General features: G+C 47.8%; 1 protein-coding gene across 1 annotated transcript in view; it reads left to right on the top strand.

The window, feature by feature from the left end:
- LOC144153110 (uncharacterized) overlaps positions 1 to 3,832 on the top strand; it is a 29,823-nt gene extending 25,991 nt beyond the window's left edge. The window contains exon 3 of the mRNA XM_077684769.1: positions 3,631 to 3,832. Within this exon, the coding sequence (XP_077540895.1) occupies positions 3,631 to 3,832 (202 nt within the window). The remainder of the gene's footprint in view (positions 1 to 3,630) is intronic.
- Positions 3,833 to 12,826: the final 8,994 nt, after the last annotated feature.

Below are 12,826 nucleotides of genomic sequence, written 5' to 3'. Positions count from 1 at the left end.
ACGGGGCCTTCTGCAAGTACTGCGTACTTTTTTCACCACTTGGTGTTAGCGAAAGAGGTTTGTGCTTTCGCTTGTGCTTTCTAAATTCAGGGGTGAGACAGCTGAATCTGATTTGGGAGCAGTTTTTGGAGCAGCGAAATCTCGATTTTGGAGCAGAAGAATTGTGACTTGGAGCAGAATGATGACATTTATTATGTCACCTTAGGAGCCTAAAATCAAATTTTTGGCAACTCGGGGGAAAGTGGGGGGGGGAGTGCACTTTTTAATGGATTTTGAACGTACATAACACTGAAACAGCCTTTCAATTAAGTTTTTTTCTACTAGAGTATCACAAGGCACGAACTGCACTACCTTTTTACAAGCCATTTATAAATTCTTAGGCTCTATGCATAGATAGCATGGAGTGCCGTTGAAAACATTGAATCGAAAAATGAAGCAATCGTAAGGCATTTTCATTATCATGTGAATGCTGAAATTATTATTTTTGTAATCCCAGACTCGGCTTTACACACAATTGTAGAGGCATGGCAAAAGTTGCGCAAAGCGAGGTGACAATCTTCACACCCCACCAGCCCTCCCATTTCAATCCGCAAGGTGCGCATTCACTACGATCGCAATTTGAATAACGTTGGTATGTTTAGCCACCTCCCTCTTGGCATTAAATTTTACTTCAGTTAGATAAACCATTATTACTAGCGTGCAATAATAGCTCGTCCCGCTATCGGCCACTGCTTGAACATTTTGCGGCGATGTAGCCTGCGCCGCCACTTCTGCAGTGTCGATCGTCTCATTTCCGCCGCTGGCAAGCTCGCTGTCAAAGGCAGCAATAACTCAGCGTTTTATTATAACAACACAACGAGTCCGAAATTTCACTTCAAGCACGCACCGCGCCTCTCACTCGAGGCCGAAACACGGCGAATTCCCGGCACCCACGTTGTTTTTGATGAACTTCCGTTCTTCGAGTCACGCAACTTCCCTCAACAGATCAAACGACTAAATGAAAACCCAGCCACCCCCATAACCAAAACCACAGTAGAAATCAGCGAACCACGAGCAACTGCTTCGCCCGACAGCCATGTTTTCCAATATTCACCACACCAAGATGGCGGCGGCCCAGTAATGTCATTCCGGAGATACGGCGCTCCGAAAATTGGCGTCTGTTCATCAATTTTCACCAGTAGTTTGTCGCCTAAGTACACATACGTATGTTTTCTACAGGACTTTGCAATTGTTTTCCATGGGAAAACTTAAAAAAAAAAAACTCGCAGAATATGTATAACATGTGCAACCCGACATGGTGACCTTCGAAAAAAACTATCGTGGGGACAATTTTATGTGGGTTTTTTATTGAATGATCAATCAATTAAACCTTTACAAACAGGATCAACTTGGGAGTGCTGGAAAATTACGCTGTCAGTAAGCATTTTACCCCACTGAAACTGGCGCGAGCGTCAAAATCATTGGCTCTCAGACTGTTTTGGAGCAGTTTGGCGCAATTTTTGCAATTTTCGAGCTTTTGGAGCAGCCTGGGGCAGGAAAGCAGATTTGTATCAAAAGTGCGCAATATGCGCATCTGTCTCACCCCTGTAAATTTGATAATTGGAAAAAAGCAATTCAGATTTTCAACGAGCACGAAAACAAAACTTTTCACAAAAACACGCAGACCAATTTCTGCAAATATCACAAGGAAAAAAAAAATGCCGATTTGCCAAGACATCGACGCCGGTCTGAGGCAGCAAGTTGCCAAAAACAGAGAAAGGTCGACTCCTATCATCACAACGGTACTGTGGTGCGGAAGGCAGGGAGTTCCTATGCGAGGCCATAGAGATGGCGGGAAAATGGATTTACACACTGAGCCCGGCGAAAATGAAGGGAATTTTAAAGCGCTCTTAAGATTACGTTCATGCAACGGCGATGAGTTGCTGAAGAAACAGCTAGAAGAATGCAGTGCTAACGCAACATGAACGAGCTGGAAGACCCAAAATGAAATAATATCCGTGTGCAACACCATTATCTTGCGAAAACTTCTTGCTAAAGTCAATGCTGCAAAGTGCTTTGCTGTAATGGCGGATGAGACGACAGATGTCGGCGGTGTTGAGCAGCTGTCATTGTGTGCTCGATATGTCGATTTAGAGCAAGCTGGGGTAAGAGAGGAGTTTCTCCAATTTATTCCGGTGGCTGACATGACAGGTAGAGGCCTGGCCAATACCATTTTAAGCAGCCTGAGTGACATAGGCGTCGCTACGGAGTACCTCAGAGCTCAAGCTTATGACGGGGCTGCTTCAATGAGTGGGGCTTATAACGGCGTTCAAGCGCACATACAGCAACATTTCCCCAATGCCATGTATGTTCACTGCGGGTCGCACAGCCTGAATTTAAGCCTGTCTAGTGCATGCTCCGTACCCCAGATCAGAAACTGCATGGGAACAGTTTCTAAGGTACGCGAGTTTTTTCACACTCCAAAACGTCAAGCTGCTCTCACTGCTCAGATAGAAAAGCTAGTCCCGATAACCCGTGTGACGCGCCTAAAATCGCTTTGCCCTACCCGGTGGGTCAGAGGCATGAAGCTCTCCTTGTGTTTGTTGAACTTCTCAAACCTGTTCTGGTGACTCTCCAGGACATTGCCGTTAACTGGAATGACCGGAAATCTTCCTCGAATGCTGAACTCCTACTGAGTGCAACGCAGAGAAGCGAATTTCTTGTATCTCTTTTTGTGGCGGAGAAGGTCTTTAGCTTGAGCTTTCCATTAAGTAAGTACTTGCAAACTATAAACAACGATCTTTCGTCCACCGTCCAGTTGGCTGAGGATGTTTTAGGAGCAACGGTATCAGTTCGGTCGTCATCTACCAGGATAGCAGGCATTCTTGGCGTGAGTCGAGGGCTGCCTGTGAGGCCCACACAAGGTGCTTTGGCCCTCTGCCGGCACACTAACAAGATGCCGGAGTGTGCCCGCATTCGGCACATTTTGAAAGAAATTTCTCCGGTCGCATTTATTGCTCTTGCAGTACAGAATCCGAAAAGCATCCGCGATGTCATAGCTATTTTCAGCAGATGGAACAACTTCAATCTCTACGCCTCCAGCCTACAACACAGTGAACAAATTCTTCCCGGGGCGATGGCATCCTTCCTGCCCCCGATTCAACCACTTTCAGCGAGCTACAACTGGGCAGAAGCATAGAGCGATTGGAAACAAAGGTACAAGGTCTATGAGCGAGCTGTGGAATATCAGAAGGAAAAGGATGAAATGCGGGTAGCACCGCTGCTTCATGTTGGCAAAGAAGAACTCCTACAGAAGTACAACACCTTCGCACTCTCTGATAAGCAACAGAAGTTACTAACGGTCCTGGAGCAGTTCGACCTTCACTTCAAAAGGTACCAAAATACAACGCATGCATCCCATGTTTTTCATACCATGAAGCAAACAACAAATCAAACATTTGAGATGTTGGCACAGGTGGTCACCAAGCAAGCTGATCAATGTGCTTTTGGTAAAGCACGCAACAGAATGGTCACCGATTGGCTCGTAAACTCTCCAGGGCTTACGCCGAGGACATGCAACAGTCGCGGCCGGCAGTGTTCGCAGTGTATCACCGCGAACCGCCAAGCCCATGAAGCGCTCAAGTCGTGCAGAACCAAGCCCAAGCAGAGGCACCCTCATGCCGCCAGCAACATCAGCTGTGGCAGCACCAAGCATTCTGACAACAGTGCCACAACTGCAGCAGACCCGATCATTATGTGGCACTGTGTCAACAACTTCGCCAGTGGCAGTCGTGTCCTGCTCGTGTCGTGCGAGAGCACCAGGAAGATGGATCCTTGTCCCCGGACGTGCTGACCGTTCGCGCTGTGTAGCGGTCCTCCTCACGCCATCAGAAACGTCACATCGACCCGCTACCCTCGGTACACCAGGCAAGCAGAGCGAGCTATCAGAACAGTCAAAGAGACATTCAGCAAAGCAGGAGAGTGTGGTGAGGACTTGAAAATGGCACTCCTCAACCATAGGGCAACACCAACATCCAAATTGCCATCTCCAGTAGAAATGTTGATGGGCCGAAGAATTTCCACGTTACTTCCGGTGCATGTACTACAAAGGCTCACCATCAAGGGCTGAAATCTCGTCAGGTGGGACAGCGCAAGCACAGTGACCAGTACACAGCCCCTCGGAAGCTGGCCCGGACAACAGGTATGGTTCCGGCTCAACGACAAATGGACAACAGGTGTCATCACAGCCTTGGCTGAAGAACCACATTCCTTCATGCAGAAAGCAGTGATGGTGGGATGTACCACAGAAACTGTTATCACCTGCAAGAGGCACACTTGCTACTCCGAACCCAGGGGCCCGACATCCAGTGCGAAGAAGTGCGGACCTCTGCCCATTGCCTAACACAAATGAGCCCCCGCCCCCAAACCAACCAGTAGATGTGTCAAGTGGTGCTGGCTGTGAACCCTCAGCTTTCAGCCGAACCCATTCAGGAAAGGAAGCTCGCCCTCCTAACCGCATGACATGGTAAAAAAAAAGGGGGGGGGCTGTGTTATGCGGCAGTTGGCAGCGCCCACTACGTGCAACACTGTTTTAGTTGTTCGGGCAACCCTAAGTAGGCCACCAGAAAATAAACACAACATGGCCATGGTTCTTGGCAGCAGCCCATGTACTATGCGTGTTTTTAATCCAACCCATCTTTAGTCAATCCTCACCCATAACAGAACCCACTCATAACAGCAAAGAAACATAAAATCTGGCCTTTACCAAAGAACATGGGAACAGAGAACCAAAAAGGCAGGAGAGAAGCCAGAGCGATAGCTACAGTCGAACCCCGCTACAACAAACTTATTTCCAATTTCCCATCAAGTAGCCATAGAAGTCAATGTAACAAAGTCCTTGCCAAATGAACTGTTTATCTGGCTTGTTTTCGCTTCAATGAAATTTTCTCTCAGTGTAGTTAGGCTTATTTGTATTTTACGATAAAAATAAGCCTAACGCCAGCCATCTGTAACTTTTTATACATCCAGGGCACTTAGTTTCACCAAAAACGTGCACCAAGCACCCAGACCACACAAGCTTATCAGGCCGGAAGGCACGGCACCCTGATTGGTCAGTTAAAGTGACGTCACTGGCGTGTCAAGGCAGTCATTTCTGGCAGCGTGAGCTTGCAGGGCGACTCATCCTTTATGTAATGCCAGGTAGTCATGTCATTGCGTGGAATTTTAGTTGGCGACAGCCAGCTAAAATTTATGTGCAGGTTGCGGCTGCGATTGTTACTGCTTATTGAGACGTGCACTTTTAGCTTTGGAGGCCATGACTCACCACGGCTGGCAGAAGCAGTGTCTCGCATGTGTTACCGGCTGGCAGATTTCACCGTTCCGTACGTTGGTAATAACGATCTGGACTGGACCGGAACAGATCCCCAGCAGATATGTGATAGCACGAGGTGTGTGTATATAGGGTGTATATATGAAACACTTGCATCATTTTGTGCATGTGCAAAGGTGGGATGGTGTCACAAACTGCAGGCCAGGCCCTCCATTTTTTATATTCGGGTGGCCGACCTGACGGCCTCCCGGACGGGGTTCGGCCATTTTGCACCTCGCTGAGGAATCCGGGGGTCCCCTCGGCTTGGTGCTCACGCCCTTTGTTTCGCCCTGCCTGCTAAGAGGACAAAAGCGGGCTGCGACATTCCAGCGGACGTGCAGGTGCCAGGGGTGACGTCATGATCACTAGCTCGGACGCGCGCGCGCGATCGTGGCGAGTGGCCGGTGGCCCCGGGAGGGGGAACCGGAGGAACAATGGGGAAGACGTCGGAGCAGGTTTACGGGACGGCCGGCGACCGGCGGAGGTTATGTAAGCGGGTGCAAGCGGTCGCTTGGGGCAGTCGGCTGGAGATTCGTGAGCGTGCTACGCGGGGAAGGGTCCGGGGGTGGCGCGCTTTAGCGGAAGTACGTCGGTAGGCTCGCGAAAGAACGACCACGGCCTAACGCTCGAGTTCGCCCATCGCCGCGAGTCCCATGGCCGACCAGCTTCTGCACTCCGGAGCCCCGAAACACGTAAGCGGCTGCCCGGCGAGGTCGGCTCCACCTCGTCGTGACTTTCCGTCGGTGAACTGGCGGGTTCTCCTTGCTTCGTAGAGACTTTCTTTTGCCGCGCTTTCCCCCTCGTAATTGTTTGTTGCATTGGATTAAGATATTCGCCTCCTTCCGGGTTTTTTCTAGCGTCACTTGTAGCTAACGAGCTGAGAGTTGGGTTTTTTTGGTGTCTTGTTTGCAGTAGTTGTTGTTGGTGAGGGTAATGATGTTTGAGGACATTTTGGGTGTCGTGTACAGCTTGCAGAGCTGCTAGATGTTTCTTATAGTGAATGCTGTTGTCGGGGGTTAACGATGTTTGTCCCATATAGTGTTTCCCGTGTTGCTAGTATTTTTTTTTGTAGTTGCATTGCTGAGGTGTAACAAGTGTTTGCCTCTAGAGTGTTTCGCGTGTCGCGTACAGCTGTCTCAGTTATAAGTTCGGGGTCGGAGGTTAAGGCATAGGCCACGACAGATCGAGTGTCGTCATAGTGGCCACCCTGTGTATTTGGTTTTCCTTTGTTGTGTTACTATCTGGCTAGCGCCGTGCACTAGCCTCCTAGCGCGCGCGTGCACTTAGTGTACGGCAGATTAGTGCCTGCGCGCACAAGGCCGATGGCAGTGTGAAGGCTTCTTTTTCTTGTGTCGGGCGTTCCCCTGTAATCTTTTGTGCGTGTAGTAAACCCATATAGTAAAAACGCAGTCGAGCATCTCCGTTGTGATTTCATTCACCCCAGCAATCTCGGCACACGTGAAAACTCACGGCTGGCCACCCTGCTAAAATATAAACAACTGTTGCCTCACGCCCTTCTTCATTGGTTTTTGCTAGCGGACGCAATTATCCAGGGGAGGGGTATGTGACAGATGGATATTAAATGTTGCCATAATTGTGTTGTAAGCCCTGTTGACCCAGTTGCAACGTGAAGTGGCCCCTGCCGTGTTCGTCTTCACAGTGCTGCTCCGCCACTTCCAGCCGGCAGATGCGGGTTCAATTCGTCGATTGCTGAACAGGAAGATAACTGCAACACTGAAGTGTATGCAGGACATCATCCTGAACGCCAAGGTAACAATGGATGAGCTCGTATAGGCCTACATATATATATATATATATTTTAGGAAGTGGATATTTTTCCGGCAGCCAGCATCTTGTCCTCCCTTTAATTATACCAGCACAATGGTGGCGCTGCTGTCGCAACGTACAGTGCCGGCAAAGTTACTGGAGCAGAAAATGCCAGCAGCCGGAATTTTTTTACTGTCATGAGTTATGCCTGCAATGGGCATTCTGTGGTACAGTTAATTTGACAGAAATTTGACGTAGAAACAGTCAACCAACCGGGCCGGCATAAAAACAGGTGTGGAAAATGCTGGCTGCCAACAAAATATCCACGTCCTCTTTTTTATTTTACTGGCTACATATAACTGTATTTCAGACATAGCCTTAAAGAATGAGAAAAAGTATAGAACTTTGGTAAGTTTTGCTTGTATGTATGTCTATAGAGGGTACAATTCTGCTCTAAAAAAACGTTGGCAGTCCATGTGCATTGCCAGCAACTGCAATGTCACTGTGTGCTTGAAATCCTTGTTATCAAACTTGACGTACCCCTAGCGTTTGCACTGAAATCTGTACCTGGAAAGAGGAGCTAAACGTCCCACACATGAAACTTGGGAAAAGTCAACCTATTAAAAGTTAGTCGTGGTAGAGAGTGTCATTATATATGCGTCCATGGTTTAAAAAGAACTTGGTTGTGAGCCAATGCCTTTTTCGCATTTTTACATGAGTCCTGCTATTAACTGTCACCAACTACCTGAATTGTCAATCGTGCTTTGCTTCGAAGTTGCTTACATTTGCTCCGAGAGCCTGTTTGCTTTGTTGTTGAATTTGCGTGCAGCGCCACTTCCTGAACGTGACCAAACAACCAGAACGCTCCCTGTTTGCCGTGGATGGTGTTATGATCGGGTTGCGGAGCCGACACACCCAAGCTGGGACGTCGGCACTAATTAGCGCATTTTCATCGCCAGTCCCATCATCGCCCTAGGCTTTGTCAGTATTGCCTCATGCTTTGTGCAAATCCGCGTAGAATACAGTGGTTTGTAAACCCCACGCCATCCCCGCACATGCATCTCTATCTCTAATTGACTGAAGACAACAAAGGAGACGACTTCGGCAGCGCAGGCCATGAAATCGGTAATCGGCGAGCGTCACGAGTCAAGCCCTCAGGTGCGCCTCGCGCTTGGACAAAAGGTGTCCCTCTGTCTCAGCGGCACCAACCCATTCTCTCCCTCGTGGTCATGTGGGCAAGCAACCAGAACGGCTTCGAGCGTGGGCAAAGCCCATGTGCGTCAATTTGTGGGTCCGTGATTGGACCAGACTTTTGGGAGTTGAATTCCCTAGGAGGACTCTAGGGACTTTTGCTGAAACAAAAAGGCGGTGTTGCGAGCCGCCGAGGATTGCTGGCTGTGCAATTCGTTGGAGGCACAGCATCCAAACTTGTACTCATCATGTAAATATTAGTATAAATTTTTTCTTCTTCATCAGCATGCATCGGTTTCCTGATCAACGTCTCTGGACACCAGTCACGCTACCAAGATGGATTCCCGAACCCGGATGCCGCAACAACTGGTTGCAGCGGTGGCATTGAATTCGCAACAATGCATACCCCGTGTCCAGTGATTGTGGCATCAATGAGATGTCCACAATCCTTGTGAAAGCACCACTGGCCAGGCAGTGTGGGCAAGGCATATTGTCACCAGGCCAAGCTGCAACTGGTGCCAAGAACACCGTTTCCCGCTGGGACCGCTCTGAAGCCAAGGGTTACGAGAGGAATGACTGAATGAGAGGAATGCCTTTCAACCAAATCGTACGTGTTCAACGTGCATTTTTATACTGAGGACATAACGAAAACCTACACGCATTTCATTTAAAGGTGAGAAAGTTGAAACTGAGCGAGGAAAGTGGAGTCTCGTTGAAGGAGCTGTGCCGAAAATATTCCCAGATCTGCCTCCTTACCTACACATACCCCCGGCCAAAAAGAAAGAAATTGCCATGCCGAGACCAGGTTGTTGCACAGACCTCGTCTGCAAAGAAAGCAAAGACAAGCGCTAGAGCTGTTGCCGAAGAAAGTGCTGCAAATTTAGACGTGCCGGCAGCGAGAAGTAAGCCTACGTTGAGAGACGTGGAAGAAGTTTGTTTGCCACTGATGAACTGGAGAAAGATTGTCGGCAGAGATGACGATGGAAGTTACGTCGCTTTCTTTGTTCAGAAAATGGAGGGAAAAATGGTTTTCGCTGAAAAGTGTGTCATAATCGGGGAAGGAGCAGTAATTGTGAGCACCCGTGGTTGCATTGTGAAATCGTGCAGTCGGGTCAACACCATTGCTCATTTGGCAGGCCTGTTGCAGAACGTTGACCAACTAACGTTGTGTGAAGGCTCTTCAAATGGTTAGACTGGCAGCGCACTGAATGAAGAGAGAAGTACAAAGTGCAAGCATCTGACGAAGAGCCAAAGATGTCGTCCTTGCCTGATCCTAAAACTTGAGTTCAGGAAGGAACTCTGTCAAAAACAACTCGGGCTCAAGCAACTGAATCAGAGATCAAACATATTTCAAAAGACAGCGGTATGGGCTGCTGTACAACGAACCAGGCTATTGCTTGTATTCACAGGCGAGGCACGCATGCAGGCAACCGTGTGAGTGCGCCGTCACTCGTTACGTCGGGCTCCGCGGGATGGCGGTACTTGTCCATGCTAAACACATGACTGTGTTGCACGTTAACAAACTTTACCTCAACGAATGCAAAGTATTGCCTCGAGTCCAATGTGAGTGTGATTAAAAACATCTATGTTGACACCACCGTTGAAAATCAGGTTGAAACAGAGGTGCAGGTGTAGCGGCCCAAGCCGCGCCATGTCCGTGGCGCATCGGCCATGCCTGTGGCCATTTCCAGTGTTGCCAAGCGAAGAAGTTGACAGCTGAACTTTTCAACGAATACCACGTGCATTAAGAAGGTACAAGAGCTTAAAACGCAACTCACTTCAAACCCAGACGACAGCCTCAGAGAAGCCCTCGATGTTCTCCCACCCATACAGCAAGAAGCCTTTCAATCGAGTAAAGGTTAAGGGTCCTCAAGGTGTGCGGTATAGCACCACATTGGTTATGAACAGCCTCCTCCTCCGAACCGCGAGCCCAAAAACATACAAACTTATAAAAGCAATGAACCTCCTGGCCGCGCCAACATGTAGCCGGTTGAATCAAATTATTGCAGGAGTACCACGTGAGTATGGTTTTAATAAGGTCGCGCTTGAGACCATAAAAACCTACTTCAAGAACACAGAGAAGTGGAACCGTGGTACTATACTTTTTGACGCAGTCAAGCTGTGCCAGTCCTTGGAATTCAACCCACCAACCTACAAATTTGACGGATTTGTAAACTTCGCTGGCACTGCTCCTGATGGAAATAAGAAGTTTGCTGATCATGCCGTAGTTCTGATGTTTATCCCTGTTTTTGACTACTGGGTGCAGCCAGTTGCTAGTTTTGCTACCAGAGGTGCAGCATCTGGCGTCATGCTTGCAAAGATGGTGCTAGAATCAGTGCTGCAACTAGAACGCCATGGAGCCTCCATTCTTTCTGTGATGTCTGATGGTGCCGGGAACACTCAATCAATGTGGACACACTTGAGAATCGCTGGAAAACTCAACCCAGCCACAAACAAAGTTCCACATCTATCACTAGAAGAAGGGCAGTTCCTGCATTTCTTGTGCGATGTACCGAGCATGAGGAGGTGCATCTGGAACCACCTATTGACGCCCACGTACGGCATGAGTACTATTTCTTTACAAAAGTATTGAGACTAACGTAGGTGAAAGTTTCAGCAAGTTTATGCGATTTGATTACATTGTTACGGCATTACTGGAGATGTCGGAGTTCTATCACAATCTTTTTACACATAGGGAAATACTAGAGGAAATAATTTCTGACAACACAGTTGGAAATAGTAAACACTAAAGTAATGATGCATGATGGATGTCGAAGCCGCCCAATTTTCATTTTATCTGAATTCATGTGTTTCCTCTTTTAGGCTGGTGCACACAAAGTCAACTTCGATGACTTTGATGACTACAAGGAGCTTTACGAAACAGAGGAAGAAAACCAACTGAAAGTTGTGCCAAAGCTTGCAACATCTCATGTCAACCCCAGTAACTTGCAAAAAATGGATGTGCGTCTGCCAACGCAGTTATGTAAAAACTGGACCCATGACTTGATTGTTTTGTCACTTACGAGTAGACCTACATATTGTGTTTGCTAATCCTCTACGCTTATTCCCTGTGCAGTTTTTCAGCTGGAGTGTTGCAATTGTCTTGAAGTTCTACAGAGAACAAAAAACACCGGGCTCTGCAAGTGCCCACGGTACAGAGGAGTTCACCTAGCTGCTGAACAACCTGTTTGACGCCCTAAATGCAAGACTTCCTCTGGAGGGAATCAGACAGAACTCTCGTCAAATTCGGGTGAGTAGCATAAAGGCAGTAGCAGCTACGCAGCAGGATAATTCCTTGATTAGAGTTCACAAAATTAACTCGTATGAATTCTTTGTTAACAGGTAATCAGAATTCCCTGAAATGCTTACTCTACTGAGAAGAGCTGCAGAGAGGACAACACCAAGATGTTTCATTCTCGGATGACTGTTGAGTCCCTCTGAGCTTTGATGTCTGCTTTTGACGTCATTGACCTCCTTCATAAACAAGGAGTGCCGTACGTACTCCCAGTCAAGTTGAATCAGGACCCACTTGAGGTACACCACTTTTTCTTCCGATTCAGAAATTCCACATTTCCAGCAATATTATATTTCTAGAGAGTGCCCATGTGAGTGCAAGATATATAAAGCTCGTTTGTTTATTTCAGCTTTTCTTTGGTGTTGTGCGAACATTCGGCAGTAACGAGCACCACCCCATCATTACTAACTTCAGCCAAGTCTTCCGCCTTCTCAGCCTGCATCCGCCTCTCAAAATGGCCACAAAGGGAAACTGCACAGATAAAGCCAATCCAGTCCTCATTTCTCCAAAGCAACGTTGAGCAACAAAAAGATGTCAGCCTTGTTGGAGAAAGAAGCTAGGAATGAAAAACTTCAGAGCCTTCTTGCTTATCAGTCACCCTTGAAGAATGCCCTGAAAGTGCAACGGAACCCTCATACAGCCGCTCCACACCCCAAGATGCTGTTTTGTATTACCTTGCCGGATATGTTGTGAAGAAAGCTTCGAAGTTTCCGAATGTGTCGAGCGTTGGGCGACGATTACAGACCCGCAGAGCGTGCCTCCCGCATCGGTTTTCACAGAAGCAAGGTCATTTGTGCCTGCAGCCTTGAAACACCCATCAAAATCGCTGACCGAGCTGCTGGGTGCAATTGAGTCAGTTTTAGATGTGGAAACCAAAACACAAAAGGTCTTCGGAAGCTTGTTTTGGAAGATAGTTGACGTCCTCACAGATTTGACACTTGCGAGAGTAGGCCGAAATGTGCACTACGAGAAATTCACGGTGCAAATACGTAGTAAAATTCTACTTTACGATGCACATGCACTTTACTCCCGATTTCTTGCCGAGAGGAGTCAGGTCAGCAAAAAAGTGAAGAATGCCAGGAAGAAGGTTCGCCTCCTGTAAATAGCTTTGCAGGCTTGTAAATACTTATGTAAATAGCTTTTGTGTATAGTTGCCATGATATTGTTATGGGGTAGTTTTCTTGACCACACATCTGGACCTTCAAAGAAGGTCCGTGTAATGCTGG

Source organism: Haemaphysalis longicornis, unplaced genomic scaffold, assembly GCF_048455015.1.
Source record: "Haemaphysalis longicornis isolate Haplotype H1 unplaced genomic scaffold, Haemaphysalis longicornis Haplotype H1 scaffold_9, whole genome shotgun sequence".
In the NCBI taxonomy this organism is placed as follows: domain Eukaryota; kingdom Metazoa; phylum Arthropoda; class Arachnida; order Ixodida; family Ixodidae; genus Haemaphysalis; species Haemaphysalis longicornis.
Note: the sequence above shows the minus strand (reverse complement) of the source record. Positions and strands in the feature narration are given on the sequence as shown.